At 41.6% G+C, this 18497-nt stretch overlaps 1 protein-coding gene across 1 annotated transcript in view; it reads right to left on the reverse strand.

The window, feature by feature from the left end:
* The window catches only part of RBBP6 (RB binding protein 6, ubiquitin ligase), a 93202-nt gene that overhangs the window by 54304 nt on the left and 20401 nt on the right, over nucleotides 1-18497 (reverse strand). The window contains exons 10-18 of the mRNA XM_083799717.1: nucleotides 17781-17884; nucleotides 17076-17416; nucleotides 15867-15960; nucleotides 15709-15787; nucleotides 15563-15620; nucleotides 14040-14405; nucleotides 13580-13681; nucleotides 10378-12126; nucleotides 601-9534 (exon numbers count right to left, since the gene is read on the reverse strand). Of these exons, the coding sequence (XP_083655843.1) occupies nucleotides 7482-9534; nucleotides 10378-12126; nucleotides 13580-13681; nucleotides 14040-14405; nucleotides 15563-15620; nucleotides 15709-15787; nucleotides 15867-15960; nucleotides 17076-17416; nucleotides 17781-17884 (4946 nt within the window). The 3' untranslated portion in view covers nucleotides 601-7481. The remainder of the gene's footprint in view (nucleotides 1-600; nucleotides 9535-10377; nucleotides 12127-13579; nucleotides 13682-14039; nucleotides 14406-15562; nucleotides 15621-15708; nucleotides 15788-15866; nucleotides 15961-17075; nucleotides 17417-17780; nucleotides 17885-18497) is intronic.

An 18497-nucleotide genomic window follows, 5' to 3' on the forward strand; every position in this document is an offset into this window, starting at 1 on the left:
TCAGACAGAGAGGAGCAGATAAAGATAAATGCACATTTCAGGTGTGGCAGAACGTCGCAGGTTGCAGCCAGTCTGAAAGACCACAGATGCGATACAGTACGAGCAGTGATAAGAAACTGGTGTAGTCTTCATAAAATATTTCCTATCAAATTATATTTACAAATAATTTGAGCACACTGATGGGGCTGTGGGGGAGGATGTTCTGGACAATAGAAATAGATCTGTGAAACAGAAAATACTATTTGAAATTCAGAATTGGAAGCACAGACCGCATCCTTTCTGAAGTTCCAGGCTCACAAGCGTTAAATACCTGTCCTTCCCAGGGTAGTGTGGAAATGGGGAAGTCAGAGCTGTGTCTCCTGTTTTTATGTATTTGATTCTCTGACATTATTTCATTAGAAAAGATTTAATCAATATCATTACTGAAAATTGTAGTACAAAAGAATTAAAACCACAGCTCAGCAGTATTTTGCCCAGGTCCACAAAAACAATTTAAAGTACCGGCTCAGATTCCAACTGAAATGTAAATTGCAACAAAATTCCTAACTTAATCATTTGCAAAGCAAGACTTGGAAAAAAAAATAAGGATCTTACACACACATTTTATAGGCATAAGCATTTTATAGGGCTGCCTCTGCTCAGCGGATTAGAGCAGAATTCGCACGGCTGTACAGGTTCCTGTTGTTACGTCCACAGAGGGGTTCTACAAGCACACGAGCTGCTCACCCGCCGCAGTTACGCGGCCGGACGCAGGGCAGGCTGGAGAACTCAGGGAAAAGGAGCTGTGAATGGAAATGGCCCTCGAGTGACCCAAACCCGCAGCGGTGTGTGATTCTTAACTTCAAAACCACTCGTTCTGGGGGATTTTCTCAGCTGCAGACCGTCTGCAGCTCCTTTCTTCGGGACATTTTATCTGTGAGCGCGGGGACGGGGAATGCGCTGGTACCTGCAAAGCAGGAGAGGTCTGCCCGTCGTCCTCCGGCTGGGGGAGGCATCCAGGTGCCGCGCTGGGTCTCTGAAATTCACAGTCTGAGTTTGCAAAACCCGCCCCTGTGCATCTGCGGGCCGTGCATTTGTGGGACATCTGCTCAGGCTCTGCTCCGTGCAGGAGCTGCCTGCGCTGGGGGTGGAGGCGCTCAGGTCCAGGCCCCCCCAGCGCCCATGGGCACCGGTCTCACCGTAGGCACCACAAACCCCATGCCCCCGGGGCACCCGTAGCTGCCCTGATGGACAAAGCCCCTTCCCGCTGGCTGAGGTCTTCCTGCCTCCTGTGGGATGTGGGTGCAGGGCAGGACGGGGCTGAGGCACCCAGACCTGTGATGGAAACGGCACCGAAACGTGCACAGCTCTGCAGAGCAGGTGGGGGGCAGAGCTGTGGCCAGGGCTGCCACGTCCCCAGCAGCCCTCCCGCGGGGCTGGGACAAGAGCTTTGCCCCAGGACCTGCTTCTCTGTGCCTCTGCATGGGCCAGCTCCGTCCCTTGCTGCCAGTGCAGCCAGACCCCTCGCAGGCAGCCGGGTCCCTGGGAGCTGGTGCTCGCCCTGTAAAACGCCCCGTGGGCAGCTGGCACCCCTGGCAGACCCCGGACACCTTCCCAGAGCAAGCCCTGGATTAATCATCTTAGACTTGGGGAGCGGTTGGGTATGTTCCCCGACTGGTCATGAACTTTCCTGCATGTTTGTCAAATAAGTTAATTACTCATCCACCCGCCAAGGCCACAGCGGAGCTCTGACAGTTGCTAACAGCCCCCCGCCTCGCTCGCTGCCCCTGCCTGCTCGCTGCTTCTCCTGGGCACCTCCCAGATGAGCACGTGCCACCGTGCTGCCGAGGGTCACGGCTGAAATGAGCCCTCTGCCCACCTGGCCGGCAGAGCACCGCATGCTGGCCCCAGAGCTTCCACCCCCCCTTCCCCCCCAGCTCAGCAGCCCCTATTTAATTAGGAAGCCTCCTTCCCCCAAAAGGCATGCTCCATCACCAGCTCACCCAGCATCCCTGCCAGCAGGACTCCTGAGAGCTCAAGGCCTTGATTAGCTCTTCCTTTTAATTAGTCTTCATTCAGAGGTGTTGCCTCCTTTGACCTTGGGCTGTCTTTGCTTTCTTCCCTGCCCTGTTGAGCAGACCCCAGAGCCCCTGCTCCATCCCCACGGCCCCAGGGCACGGTGCGAGCCCAGCGCTGCCAGACCCGGGCACCCCCTCTCCCTGCAGAGGGGCTGAGGCAAGGACCTGGCGGCATCCCCTGCCGGGGGCTCTCACCATCCGGCCACCAAGTCCACAGACGCTGGTTCGAGAGCATCATCCCCAGAGCTCCACCCAAAGCCATTTGGGAGACATTCGGAGAGCAGCAAGACGCCAGGTTCAAGCACCAAAGCTGTGGCACCGCCGGCTGCCGGCTTCAGCCAGCGTTCAGGTCATCCGCTGCAACCAGGGAGTAAGCGGAGGGAGAAGGAAAACCCGTGGATTCTCTGTGCGCTGGCGTCCACCCGCAGCCTGGCCACCAGCAGCGCGCAGCGAGGCGCAGGAACAAACCGCGGGAGGCCGGCGCGCTGCGACCTGCCCTTGCTGCCCCCCGGGCCCGGTGCGGGGGGCAGCCGGCGGGGCTGATTCCCCCAGGAGCAGCCCTGGCCCTGCCCCTCTTCTGGGGGGTTCACAGAGGGGCGCTGTGCTCGCAGGCCCTGCGCTGAGTGGACAGCTAGGCTCACAAGATGATGGTTCTACATTAAAATTCAGGGCAACGATGCAAAAAGTAAATCTCGGTTGATCCCATTTCAATATAAAACCCAATCTAATTTAAATGACCCCCATCAGCTTGCTAGGCAAGAACACAAGAAGCAATCTGGCAACCATTTAAGTGCTGTGCTTCCTGCTCGGCATTTACTTGTAAGCTGTTGGGAGCTAAAAAAAGTTCAGCAACAAACACTGCAGTCTGGGAAGGTATCAGGTTGCATACAGAAATTAATAACTATTTCTCCCCTTCCACAAATACCAGTATTTGGTCTAAGATGATGAGCAGGATTAGTTGCATGCCTAATCCCCGTTAGGGTGAAGATCATTACACAGGCAGGAAGGGTACGTGTTGCTTCTGCTATTTAAGAAAACCTAGAGGATACTAAAACATGGCAGTGCCCCCGCCGACAGTGAGATACCTGCGTGGTGACGACACAGAGGGCTGTGAAGCACCTCAAATCCCTGACTACCCAGATGCCTCTTACCCAGAGTAAATTTCAAGATTTGTTTTGAGGACTCAGATCCTTCTCCGTAATTTATTTTCTGCCAGGGTTTGCCTTTGCAGCTTGCCTGGTACTGAGAACTGACAGCATTTTCTTCGCAGTTTCTCGCAGCTTCCCAGCGTTTCAATGATTCAAACTGCATTACAAGATCTATGAAGCCTGTACGCTAGTTCTCGTTGCTAATTGTGGTAGTTTGGGATTTTGCACATTAGCATTGCTTTTCAGTGATCCTATCATTTGTAGACTCAAATTACCTATCCCATTCTTTGCTCTGGGCCAGACTGGATATGCCCAACGTGTTTGTCTAACCACTCCATCACTTCGAAGGGAAGAACCCGTACGCTTCTAACAGCATCTCGGCTCATACACTTCTATGGCTGTTTCCCATCAGACAATACAACCAATGCAAACAACCGACAAAACACCCACTACTCTCTTCGTAATCACACCTAAGAAAGCATTTTGAATCAGGAAAATATGGTTGGTAGAAGCCGTTAAGAACTCAGCTACCACAGCGATCCCAGTGCCAAGGTCAGCACCTGGCCCTGCTGATGGCAGCCTGCCCTGCTCTCCGGACAGAGATCCTGCAGGCTCTGGCAGCATCCAGCCCCTTGCTATTTGTACTGAACATCCGTATTAAAGTCAAGCCTCAATTCTCCTTCCTGCACCTTATGCGTAATGCTGCTATGTCAGAAGCCAGAACTCATCCCTACCCTCACACGTGTCCCACAGCCTCTTGGCTACAGCGATGCAGTCCCGCTGGTGCTCCCTTAGGTCTGCGAGTCTCCTCAGTTTTGGAGGTGTAAGGAACGATACAGGCGTGAAAGCCTCAGGCTGAGGGTATGAACTCTGCACCTCCAACTGGCTGGGCAAGTCCAACAGTTACAAGGCATTATATGAATCAAGGGGCCAAGCACCACCTTCGTTTCCCACAGACGTGTTCCAATACAAAGCAGCTGCAACTCCGTTTGTCAAGGAGCCCGTGTGCATTTAGATGTGCTCGAGTCCTCACACATAATGACATACGAGCACAGAAGTGTGGCACAGAGCCCAGGCAGGAAGTTTTTCTAGATCTGCACAAGAGCTTGAGTTTCCAAACCTTGCTCTCAAACAGACTTTAAGGAGAAGGGACCGGGTTTGATTCTTCGGTTTGCTAATGACTATTCTTCACCCTGTTACCTCCTGTGTGTTAACACACTACCAAATGTTCAGCCAAATCCGGATTGGTATTACAGTAAATATTTAAATACATTCCAATTCTTTTCTCCTGTGAAGCTAGGGACAAGGCTTGCTCCTCAGCCACCCAAGACGTAACACCCTCCCTCAGAGCACACAGAAAGCACCTTGACTAGTAGCCTTCGCATTCAAGCACCATCTGAACGTTGTTTAACGTGCTCTGTTCTTTAACCCGTGATCCTCATATTTTACTAAACTCATACGCTGTTTAGTTAACCACTGCTGTTTCACCCATTATTTACTCTCATTAAATAATGAATATAGCTTCCACTTCTCGGCCTTTACTTTTAACATGCACGAGTTATTAGGGGTTCTAACTAAAACTCATTTTGAGTCCTAGGCTTCTTAATTTTACCTCTACCAATGCATGACATTACTTTATCCTGCACCTAAAGCCCTTGTCTTTTTCACACATTTCCTTTATTTCAAAGGCCTGGATTAACCTAGTTTGTTGCCTGGTTTGGGGCAGTTTTCTCCTTGGTCATTTACATTTTTCAAACTACTTTCTTTCCTGGGCTTTTCCAGCTTGAGTTGCTACCTATCAGTATGTTCAAACAGCATTCTAACCTATTTAGAATAAATTGAAGAAAGATGAGAGAGATGAGTCCAACAATTCTCTGAAGACACTGGCATAAGGAATTGTGACCATTTTAGAGGACCAGACCACACTTACCGTTAGTAGATGACAAAGCAGTATTGCTTCAGGAATATATTAAATCCACTCAGTCAACAACTGTTTCTTATGTCTGAAGAAGACAGTCAAAACTTATTTTTCTCTGTAAATATGTTTTCCTTCTCTGTGATTAAAAACATCTTGAATGTATTTCACCATGTGAAATCAAATGCATTCCAGGCATATCTACTGTCACACCTAGAGAACACAGTTTGGATACACCCCTTTGCATTACTGTAGGCAACGCGTAAAAGCTTCAGAAATTCAGTCCAAAGACTTCTAAACCTGACTGTAGTAAAAATTACCCATTCAAGCCTGAGCACAGGTACATTTTAGGTACCTTCAGCTCAGAAATCCTAGAAAAAAAGTAATCATAAATTCTATGTGCGGTCAGTTAAATTCACAGGAGACTGAAAAATCAGTAACAGTTACAGAGCTCTGAAAAAAAATATGGAGAGTTTAACAGAGTATTAAGACAGGCATTGACTACGGCTTTCTCAGCACGTTATATAAAAATACAGCATTTTGCCTGGATTTTATGGAGCTATTTCACAAAGAAACTTCTACATAAGCTTACCAGTTACTCTGACCCTTAATAAGAAAGCACATTAACACATTCCAACTCAAGTAAGAATCCCACTTCACTTAAGAGCTAAATTTTCTGTATTTCATTAGGCCAAAGTATGCTCACAGTGAACAGTGCTAAATACATTTTCTGTTTTCAGTGGCCTCATCATCATGAGCCCAGACTATATAAAAACGGTCAGGCTGAAGCTGCCTAAAATTCCAATACATCTGGTGTTTACTTTGGACAGACACATTTGTTGGACCACACGCAGGAAATGCTAGATGAACACACCATGTCTATTAGCCACTTCTTTTCTTCTGGAAGGAAAGCCTGTGCAGAAAACATCTGAAATTTACCAAGAATGCCTTGGCATGGAGAAGTACAAAGTACTGGAAGCGAATCCAGTACTAGTTCTGCTATTGTTTTTAGCCATCAGAAGGAAAAGATGCTCTATCTCTAACCTGATATTTAAAATGTGAGTCAACCGACTGAAAAGCAAAACGAAGAATTACTTTATTATCTCTGTACTGCTAGATATCCCAGTGACAGTTCCTACAAACAATGCCGATATTCGAACAAAATTTCTGCAAGCAGGAAGCCCTGAAACGCTGCTTTAATATCTAGTACTTTTAATTCATTTGGGGCAAATCCCACAGAGAAACAGTGGAGAGCTTTCACTACGAAGTCCAGTTGTTACTGGGATGTTATGCCCTTCATGCACTATGAGATGTATTTATCACCATGCTGGTTTTCCGACAGTTTAGCAACACCCACCACTGCCACCTGTGAAAAGAAAGAAGAAATGACTTCCTTCTTGAAACTACCAAGCTAATTAAATTTGTATTTTCTAGATTTTCTGCCATTGTTCAAACCAGTCTAAAGCAGAAATCTGCCCTTCTAATATTTTTTCTTCTTTTTCCAAATTCATTTTTGGTTATGAGAGGAAATACAGATTACAGGACATGTTAAAATGTATGTGTAAATGTTTGCCAACAAATGGCAACAGCTTTCTAAACAAACTGGAAGAGTGTTGAAATACGACAACTTCCCATATAACATTCTTCTAAAATAGTCAGTACCAGATGTTAACAGTGGCTATATTTCTGGGGCCATATACTTTTTGAAATATAAAAACAAATTCGATGGGGTACATGGAAAAGGGCACCTCTTGGCAAATACCTCCCCACACTGTATCAGTGCAAAAGATTTCAAGTTCAAGCAGTCTTTTCAAAATTACCCCCCCGATACATTATATTTCATACATTAGTTATCAGCAAGCTACTAGTAATTTTTTTTCTGACACTCCTTTCTCTGCTTATGTTCAGCTATCACTGGAAATCTCATCACATGGAATAAAGTTTACTGAAAACTTTTTATTGTAATCAAAAAGTGACATAACAGGGCTGTAATGTATTCTGCAAATCATTCTGCAGATATTTCATAACTGATACCAGCTTCTTCCGCCAGGCAATTAAAAAAAAATTCAAATGTGAAAATTTTCACAGTACAGTAAACTCCACCCAAACTAATTAACGGTGGTTAAAAATAAGATGCCCCAGCAAAACCTTTCATGTTACATGGTCACAACTCACAATTCTGTACAAAATGTTCACTTTTATAAAGCTCTGATGTAAAAATCAAATAATCAAGCAGCAATATTTTAAGTGCAGCACAGGGTCTTTCATGTCATTATTTACAACGCTTGAATTCGTTTACATTTTAACAAAATTTAATACAGATGACTTAGGAATTAAGTCAATTTTTTCTTATCTGTCATTCTATATAGTGACAGATTTAACTTTTTGGTCATCTTTCTCTTTATCTTTGCTCTTCTTTGATTTTTTCTTCTTGTGTTTGTGTTTTTGGCTTTTCTCCAATTCTGATTCATTTCCAGTGTGTTTCTTATGCTTCTTATGTTTTTTGTGTTTCTTGTGCTTCTTCTTCTCTTTCTTCTTTTTCTTTTTCTTGCTGTCTTGACTCTCTCCTGAGCTGGCACTGCTGCTGTGGCTTCGAGTTTGACTCTCAGAAGGGCTTTGACTACGACTGCGGCTAACACTGGGGCTGCTTTGACTTTGACTTCTGCCTGCTTCAGGCTGGTCAACTGTGGCAGGTGCTGCTGTATCCTCTTTAACCTTATCAACAGCTTTTTCTTTCAATTCTTTAGAATTTTTTCCTACAGTTTCCTCATCTTTTGCAGATACATTACTTTCACTGTCACTTTCATTGTAGTCTGGTACAAATGCAGCCTCATCAGTTTCTCGAGTTGGATCAGAAGACAGCCGTGAGGGGTTGCTTACCTGAGGCTTAGGCTTGACACCAGTTTTATCGTTTTGTCCAGTCATGTTTTCTTTTTCATTTTTTGCATCTGGTGATTCTTGTCTCAAAGGTGGCTTATTGCAACCCAACTCTTTTTCTTTATTGCTCTTTATTTCAGACACGTGCTTGTCCTTCTCCTTTTCTTTCTCCTCCTTCTCCTTTTCTTTCTCCCTCTCCTTCTCCTTTTCCTTCTCCCTCTCCTTCTCCTTTTCTTTCTCCTTTTCCTTCTCCTTCTCCTTTTCCTTCTCTCTCTCCTTCTCCCTTTCTCTCTCCTTTTCCTTTTCCTTCTCCTTCTCCTTCTCCTTTTCCTTCTCCTTCTCCTTTTCCTTTTCCTTCTCCTTTTCTTTCTCCCTCTCCTTCTCCTTTTCCTTCTCCCTCTCCTTCTCCTTTTCCTTCTCCCTCTCCTTCTCCTTTTCCTTCTCCCTCTCCTTCTCCTTTTCTTTTTCTTTCTCCCTCTCCTTTTCCTTCTCCTTCTCCTTCTCCTTTTCTTTTTCCTTTTCTTTTTCTTTCTCTTTCTCCTTCTCCTTTTCTTTCTCCTTCTCCTTTTCCTTTTCTTTCTCCTTCTCCTTTTCCTTTTCTTTCTCCTTCTCCTTTTCCTTTTCTTTCTCCTTCTCCTTTTCCTTACCTGAATTTTTATCTAGAGGTTTGTGCTCCTCTAATGAACGCTTGGAATCATGAGTAGTTTTGTGATCTGACTGCTTTCGGTCACGTGGAGGACTGTAGCTGCTCCTTTTGGAATCTCCAGTGCCCTTTTTGGAGGACTCTGCTCGTTCATCTCTTGGTTTACTTTTTTGTCCTGATGTAGATTCTCTGTTTCGAGAAGGGGAGTCTTTTCTCCTTGCTAATTCACTTTTTTCATCTCTACGCTTGGAACTAGAATGCTCTCTGTTGCTATCATGGTCAGATTTTTTGTCTCTGTTAGGAGTAAAGTCTTTAGCAGTGGATCCACGGCCAGAATCATGTTTGTCTGAAGATCTACCGTCTTTGGAAGATTGAGAAATATTTTTTCCATTTCCTTGTTCAGTTGCACGTTCTGAGTGGTCTTTTTCTGGCTGAACACTGCTCTTTCTCTTCTCAGAAGCATCCTTGTCTGACAGAGAATGATCTCGCTCTTTGGTTTTCCCTTTTTCATTTGACATCGAACTTTTTGAACTTTTTGCATCATGCTGGGAGCTTTCATAACTCAACTCTTTTGTAGTTTTCTGTGTTTTCTCCAAAAGCTCAGTCTCTTTTTCGTTGTGTTTTACAGGATTTGAAGGCTTACTACTCACATTTTTTACTACACTAGCAGGTTTTCCTATGTTTGAAGGAGGCTGGGTAGATTTAATGTCTTCCTCTTCAGACTCAAAGTCATCCTTATCCCACTTTGACTGAGGAACCTGGATCATAATAATGACATCTTCAGCAGGAGCAGTTATATCATTATTATACTCCTCCATTGTCTTGATGACAGTTCGTTTTGTATCTGGCTTCTCTTCAGACTTTCTAACAGGGCTTCCTCCAGTAGAACTTGTACTAAGAAGAAAAAAAACATACATTAATAAGGGGGTAGAGATGCAAGCACAGCTGTCTTTTATAGTATTTTATAAAATGGCCTTTGTTTCACTCATAAATCTTCAATTTTTTTTTCAAAAGATATTCAACAAAGGAGCAGATGAAAAAGGATGAGTCCACTGGCTAAGATTATGAGCAATCAATTAATTTAGTATCTTCCTACTATGCATTTAATTAACTAAGACATGAGATTATCAGATTGGGGACTGTCTGATCTGGTAATTCCTTGATGTCCTATTTCTATCAATAGTAGATAAATTAGATATATACTCTTGTTTCGATAAGTAAGCAAGCAATTAAGGAGCAATTAGGGGCTCAAAGCAGTACAGTGTATTGGCAACCAAGATGCTACTTCTGCAAGTTATAATTTCATGTCACTCTAACAGAAGAAGACAGCTACAGTACCTTGCAATTTTTAAAATACAAAACATTGCACTGTACAGACATATCTGTTATCCTTGCCTTTAGCATTAAGCTGAAGACAAGACAGAAAGGACACCACGAAGAGGCAATGTGTAGCAGTATTCAAAAGGGTAATGATTAAGAGGGAAAAAAAGACCCAGGAGTAAGGGTCAACCATATCACCCATGAATTAAGCTCATAAGCTTTCCGTTCACTACAGACTGCTTGTTTGCTCCCACCAAATTTGATTTGGACCCAAGTACAGTTTAACTGAAAAGCTCAACGATGACTCACTCACTCACTGAGCAGGGATTTTGTTTTTCCTTTCATTAGTTATCAGAAGGACGTTATATTTTAGAGGGGAAGAAGGGAGAAAGCACAGGAAAAGAAACGATTAGGTACCTGGTATAATCTACAAGAGTTGAACCAGATCCATCAGCTGCTGTTACTTTTCTTCTCGCTTTTCCTTTCACTTTTTCTTGTTTAACTTTGCTGCTGCTTGGCTCAGCTTTCTCAACAGGTTCTTTCACAGGTGGCACATTTTCTCCACTCACAATCTTTTTGCCAGTTTCTCGGTTAAGTTTAATCTTTTTTGCAGGAGTGGTAAGAAAAGCAGATTTATCCTTTTCTGGAGTTCTCTCTCCTTTTTCACCATCAGGTTCAGTTTTTCCCTTTGGTGATGTTTTTGATTCAGCACTTTCTGGTTTAGAGGCCTTTATCGAAGTTGCTTCGTGTTCTTTATCAACCTTTTCATCTGCTTTTCTTTTTCTTTTTTCAGCTTTTGCATCAGAAGGTTTGCCTTTTTCAACAGTTTTTTTTGACTTGTCCTCTTTGTTGGAGGGTTTCTCTGACTTGATTTCTTTTGTATGGTCCTTCTTTGTCTTTTCTTCCTTGGCTGGTCTGGTTTCCGGGTGATCCTTTGTCACTTTTGGATGAACTTTCCGTGGTGTACCAGTAGCCTTCTCATCCTTTTGAGAGGAAGACGTTTTAACACTGTCTGCCTTTGGCAACTCTTCCTTCACTTTTTTCACAGGAGGTTCTATTCGAGGTGATTTTTCACGATCGGCGTCCACCTTCTCTTGGGAAGCTTTAGCTGGTTTTATTATATTGTCTTTTTTAGGAGGAGCAGCCACTTCTGCTTTCCGTTTTGCCTTGTCTACTTTTGCTTTTGGCTTATCCTTCTCTTTTTTCTCCTTTTCAGACACTGGTTTGAAAGCAATAGAATCTGCTTCCATAGGTTCATCTCTCACGGGTGTGGCATCATCTCTACTTGGGAGCATGAACAGAGAATCTGTTTTAACATCTTCTGCTGTACCTGGTTCTCTTGGTTTTCTTGCACTGTCTAACAACTCAGCAGTGGGAAATCCTTCATTCTCATCCCCTTTTCTCCTCTTCCGGTGTTTTTTATGTTTATTTCCTTTGCCATCTCCCAATGGATTTTCAACCTCCTTCTCTTTTGACTTTGTAGGATCTTTTATACCATGGCTCTCTCTTCCAGAAAGTTTTTCAGGGTAATTTCCAGCTATATTACGATTTCTATGGCTCTGCCCACCAGCATAATCCTCCCTACGTCCCCGAGCATATGGCGAATTCTCTCGTCTGGTTCCAGGTGGACCAAACCTATCTGGAGAAAAGTTCTCTCTATTTACTGGAGGTCGAGGTTGAGCACCAACAGCATAGCCCTTGTAGAACTTTTCATACCATTCTCTATAGTTCCTTTCCCATTCTCTGTATCTTTCCTTTTCAAAAGGATCTCTGAAGTCAACAGATCTGCCATAGTAAGCTTTTATATCGTATGGTGGAACTTCTCTGTATCTGTTAAAATACTCCCTTTCTCCTTCCCCTTGCGGTATAGTCCGTTTAGTGGGAGACTGGCCTCTAAATACTGGAGACCTTGATCGAGAATGGTATCTTCTGTATGGAGGTGACCTTGACCTTGAACGGTGATAACCATGTGACCTTGACCTAGAACGATAGTTACGACTCTTCCCTTTGCCTCTTCTTGGATACGGAGGAGATCGCGAGTAGGAACGAGAATGGGAACGACTAAACGATCGAGAGTAGGAGCGGGAGCGGGAAGAACCTGATCTTGACTTGGAGTAGGTATATGAACTTCTGGAGTAAGATGAAGCACTATAGGGAGACTTGGACCTTAAAAAAAACACAACACAAAAACCAAAGAAGAAGTTAATTCAAAACAGTCGCTCTCCCCATTTTTTTTCTCTCAATTCTTTTTTTTCCTCTCCACATGCTTATGTCAAAGCTTCTTTCAGCTGCTGACATAATGCTACTGCAAACTGAAGAACTTGAAAACATGTAAAAGTTTTTGCTTACAAGACGGAACAGTTGCTGCTTTGTTAGTGTAAAAACATACAGGAAGAGTAAAGTCTATTTCCACTCACTTCTATTATATTGACTACCACAGCTATTGATTGATTTAAGGTGGTGTATACTGGCCTCTGCTGGTACACAAATGTACATTTTTTTCACTACTCAGCAACTACAATGCAATGCAAATTGTTTATGTTGCAGTAAGATGCAAAAATACGCAAGTCTTAATGGCTACAGTGCAGTACCAAGTATCAAGAAAATACGAGTTTGTCTGAAGACAGTAAAGCTCAATTCTAAAATGCCAGCTTAGACAATTTAACTTCACTGCTTATTGGGCAATCTGTACAGGATACATAATACTTTGTACTGCAACATTACATGCCGTAAAATTTAATAAACTTCTAGCCAGAAGTCCTAGCAAAATTTTGCACATATTTCTAGTTCTAGCCAAGGCAAGTGACCTCATTTCAAGTAAAACGATATGTAAAAGCTTTTAAACAGCTTCTAGTAATATTATGAATCAATGCCATTACTCTTAATAAAGATATTGAGAACATTACTAGTAGACATTCAGACTATTAGTAACAAACATTACTAATAGTTATTCAGGCTGCTGCCCAAGTGAATTTTTGGGATAGAAAATGTAAACTATCCTGAGTATTTTCCTTGACAAGTTTTTCTTTTGTTAATTTTTAAAGAACTATTTCACGTTAATCTGCACATACTCATTAGCATCATTCTTCCTCTGAAAGTCCTTCAACAATTTAAGAATTCATTATAAACACGTCTGATCTTTTAAGTCCTAAGAAAAATTTAACAATATAAACAAGATACTAGCGCAAGCCACCAGTTTGCAATCCAGGTTAAAATCTCTCCGTGTATCCATATAAGATAGACAAAAGAGGAAACGAAGACAATTTCTCTCACCTATCTCCTCCAAAGTGCACTGAAGTAATGGTTACAATCAGAATAGGGAGACAGAGAACATCTAGCAACTACACTTATTCACTTTTTGGCCTCCTCAAGGTTGTCAGGAGGTGAAGGATGGTTATAGAGATGCTTTAGTAAGAGACACCTGCTTCTTAATAACTGCTGCCAAATGATAACTATCAGTCAACTGCAAGCTCTGCTATATCTGAGCTATGTAGGAAACTCCTGTCACTTCTAATCCCTTGAATTATCCAATCCATCTAAAGATAGTGAGGTGGAGTGGAACTCCTCCTGATTCTTCTAGACAATCTGCTTCTCCATTACGGACATGTAAAGCAGTTACCTGGAAAACGAACGCCTACGCTCCTTTTGAATCTTTTTATATTCCATCAATTCCTTAGCAAAATCATTTGTAAACTCATCAAGTTTGGACTTTTTCTTTTCCCTGTTAAAATAAGTTTGACCTTTATTACAATTATAGTTTGACCTTTATTACAAAAAGACATCAAGAAACAAAACATGGCCAATATGAGAAAATGTATACTGCATGCAAATGCAAAAGGTGAACATCCTATTTATGCAAAAACAGTTTAGAATTCCTATGAGTTTTAGGGAAAGTTTTAGAGTTACATTTGTCTTTAGTTTTGCATGTTTACCATCCACAATGAAAATGTATATTGGAAAAAAATGTTCTATATGTAACTTTTGCTTATGTCAGACGCACTTTAGTGTAACTGCAGCCCGATATGCTATTGAAATACAAAAATGAAAAACAACACAACTTCATTGAGCCAAATACTTACTCCTCTTTAAGTCTCCGTTGTTCTCTGTAAAACTCCTCCCTAGATAAAGGAGGTGCTTGTGTCGTTGGGATGGTATTTGAATGAGCCGTTGGTACTGCTGTTGGTACCCAAGCTGATGACATGTTTGCAGGAGCTGGGGGATATCCTGGAGGGGGGACAGTGTACCCAGCTGATGGAGGCTGACCAGGTGGAAACTGAGGAGGAAACTGTGGTGGTGGTACCCCCGGTGGAAGAGGAAGTGCATGGGGAGGTGGAGGATACAAGGGAGGTGGAGGCACAGGCACAAAGACTGGTGCTGATGCTGGCAGTGTTGGGGCCTGAGTCCTTTGTGTACGTTCACTATGCGGGCGTCCTCGATTTGAACTTCTAAAGAAACCCAAAAACATGTGTCACTGTTTGTTACACTCTGCCCTGATTTTAAAGAGGAAAGCGAATGGAAGCAGGAGAACAGTGGGGAGTACTTCCTGAACTTAAGTGTTTTTCTCCCTGCTTTCTGTTCACTTGAGTCTACACACATTTCTTGATCCTCATACTTGCTTTCCACATTCTCACCCCCAACAGATCCCCCAGTCTTCTCTGCTTATACTCAGCTTTGCAACTGTGGATGGAGGCTGCCTACGCTTAAAGAAGACTCCTATTTCACAAGTGCCAGTGCCCACCGCTCCTCTGCCACTCCTTGACATACTTAATACTTCACACTTCTGATCTTCAAAGTACTGCACAAATATTAACTAATCTTCTCTTGAACTTCTTTTTAACATCTTCCACATAGGCTTCCTATGTTGTTGCCTCATGATGATGCATTTGGCCTGTTCTTGTCCCTGAATTGTTGTTATTTTCTTGCTTACTGAATTTGAGATTTTAGATAATCTGTGAGATGGATCCTTGTTTTTGTTTTAAGATTTTATAAAGGTTACGCACACTTACAATCTATCTATAACAAATGTATACCAGAGTGAAGGACAAACTTGACGCTACGATTAATAAATAAAACAGACTCCTCTCTCTCCAAGTAAGAGAAAGCAGCTTGCCTGTTTGAGAGGCCTAAACTGAAGAAACTCCAGCTTGTCATAAAATCAGAGCATTGACTTTTCCAACAATTTGCTCAGTCAGTATCAACTAAATTGTTAAAAAATAATGTTGGAGGCCAAATTCTATTGCGAAATCAATTTTGTCAGCCATATTCAGCCAGTAATCAAAAGGGTGGCTTTCCATCTGATCCTTTAATTATATTTAACTTGTTCATATAGTTACAGTTTCCTGAAAAAGTATTAATTTTTCAGAGTCCTCTTCAATTATGCACTGGAGTTTTCTTTTAAATAGTCTTACTGGAAGCACAGATCCCCCTCTTGTTAGAGCTAATTCAAATAAAATCATTTAAAAATTAATTACCACTTACATTCTCCACAACTATCTGTACATACTTATTTCATTATTAAACAGCTGTTGTATAAGTTATGTGACACTGCCTAATTGAACAGGTTACAAGTGATAATGTATTAATTTCTGTAGAATATACTTACAGTTCCCAACCTGGCCTGCCGCCTGCCGAGCGAATTGTACCGGCTCTCATGGGATGACCTTTTGGATTGGATAGGAAAAAAAATCCCATTCAGTTTATCCGAAGATTTTTTTTTTTAAGAGAAATTCTAAAGCTGCGGATATTTACCAGTTGTGGGTATTGATTGTCCTTGTGGGCCCAGAAGACTTTGTAATGCTGGTTGTCTTAGTACAGGAACCTGATAACCCTTGTGAATAAACGCAAACTGTTAGAAATAGGCTCTAACAAAATACAAGAATCACTGCATTTGTTGAAATAAAATTTACCTTTTCTTCCAACAAACTGCTGATTGACAGAGGGGAAGATTTAGAAAGTTCAGCGGCGGTCATCAGAGCAGGAGGTATAACAGCATCTGCATCACTACAGAAAAAAAACCAACAAACCGAATACACCGTTTTGAAATGCTACTTGAAATATAAAGTCAAAGGTAAGAAAAGACTAACTACTGTAAATTGAAAAATGAACTAAAAAATAATCTTCATCAGATTTACAAATATAAAGTTGGTCAATTCCAAATGAAGTACTAAAGTCAGTTTGGACTACTGGTATTTAAAGAGGAAGTTCAACGGCAAACTATTTTATTATGCCAGTTGCAAAGGAAAGGCTTAGAGTATGTATAACCCCCACACTGAAACTCATTTTGGAAGATACAAGAACAAAAATTCTATTAGGAAATATGTTTATGTGCTAGTTCAGAGGCTGCCTTCGAGGTTCTTTTAAATTGTGATTCTTTGTCCTCAAGCTGTCCTCCTGTACAGCTAAGCCTGACAGTCTTCTCGACAGAGCAATTATTTACATTCAAGGCATAAAGTTGAAAGGATATAAACCCTAAATAGTAGTTAATATTTTCAGTATATTTTCATTGAACTTCTTTGGGTTGCAAACTTAGACTTTTATGTTTGTAAATACTTCAAATTTACAACATTTTAAAGAACTATTATCCAAATCTGCACGTGTCACTGACTACATGATCTGTATTACTGATAATGATTCTGACTTATCATAAAAATGATTACAGAACTACTTTAGAAAAAAGTAATGTCAAAACACCCGGTTAGTTCTACCTGTAATTGAACTTGTATACTTTTAATGAAAACACCATCTCCTCAGTAGTAAAGGAAAATTAATACACTCAACCAGAAGGTTTGACGTGATAACTAGATGAATACTTTAGGAACTGATTGTCATTTAAATAAAGGGCTGCTAGGGAAAAAATGTTCCTCTTACAAGGTAAACCTGTACTGAATGACTGATAGGGAATCAAACAAGAAACAATTCTGAGAAAGTCCTTAAATAAAGTACACTTCCAACTTATCAAAGTGTCCTCATTCAAACTAAAAACAAAAAGCAGAACTTCCACAACTATTTGGAACTGTCATTAATGATCCATAAATCACTGAGAAGTTCGAGAGGAAGAATCTAACTTCAGCATTTTGATGTCTTTTACATTTGCGTTGATCTACAGATTTACTTACTGAAAAGGTCCATCTGGCTTTTCAGCGCGGAGAGACAGGGACACTGCTGGAGGGAGATCAGAGACAATGACAGAAGACGGATTTACTGGCAGCGCAGCTGCCACAGGCTGACCAGGGGCCAAAGCAGCAGAATGAGAAGACAGAGAAGCTAATGGAATCATTAGTGGATCTTGCTGTCTGGAAATTGTTGGCCTCATTAGAGGCTGCAGGTTGCGTGTTATTGTTTGTCTCATCAGTGGTGGTGGAGGCGGTGGCGGTGGTGGCGGCTGCTGCTGTTGTTGCTGCTGAATCTTACGGAGTCTTTTGGTGTAGCCAGTTTCATTTTTGAAGTTGTTCACAGCCTATAGGTGGAAAAACATTCACAAAAGTCGTACAAAAATTCAGCAAATGTATGAAAAAAACTTTCCAAGGAGTAAAATTACTTGTGTACTCTTGTAAATGTATTTTTATTTAAAATACTTAACTTCAGTGTTAACACTGAATCCAAAAGTGAGGCAATCATGTTAAATAACATATTGACCTGAATTTACCTGATTGCCCCTGAGGAGCTGTAAGCTTCTGTATTAATGGATAATATATCTGAAAAGTAAATTTAACCTTACTCAATTTAAAGTTAAATTAGTATTTTCTTCCCCTTCTTTTTTTTTTTCTTTCTTACAAATAGACTTTTCTTATGAATAATGTACGTAAAAGCGATCACGTTACCTGGCGTAAGAACTTGTTGGCAATTAAAGCATCAGGAGACACATCTGTTTGATGACATGTTGGGCATGTATGTTCCTCAGATTCCAGTAATGCTGTTCTGATACCTGTGAATCATTACAATCATCAACATAATTTTTTAGACAAACTAAGAAAATTTTCTGGGCTCTAATCAATTATAAAACCACGTGCGTGATTAATGAGTGAATATGGTCTTGAATTGAGATCATAAAGCTGTAAATGTTCAATAGTTTATGCAGCAAATAACTATACAGTTTTGATATTTCATTACTATAACATTTGAAGCTGCAGAGTAGACTGCTTCTTGCCATTTTGACTAGTCCTTTTCCCCACTACCAGTCAACCAACCATAAGGTTAACAAATAAAACATTTCTAAAAAAAGTTTAGGTTCTAAAGGTTTTAACGAACTCTCCCTAGAAGGTTAAATACCTAACTACCCACTTGTTGCAATCCACAGTAAGAGGGAGTTGAAGTCCACAGTAGTCAGAGTTGGCTATATAATAGTAACATTTTATTTAATGAGAGAAAAGTCTGGAGACAAAGTAAATGCATTCACTATCTAACACCGTAATCACCTGCACAATTTTGTACACTTCCCATACTCCTCTTTCTGCATGTAGAAAGGATTTAACTAAATAGTTAAAAAGAGGAAAAAAGCTTGCTTTTTTTTTTTTTTTTTTTCCTTTTATACCAGAGAA

Source organism: Anser anser, assembly GCF_964211835.1.
Source record: "Anser anser genome assembly, chromosome: 15".
In the NCBI taxonomy this organism is placed as follows: Eukaryota; Metazoa; Chordata; class Aves; order Anseriformes; family Anatidae; genus Anser; species Anser anser.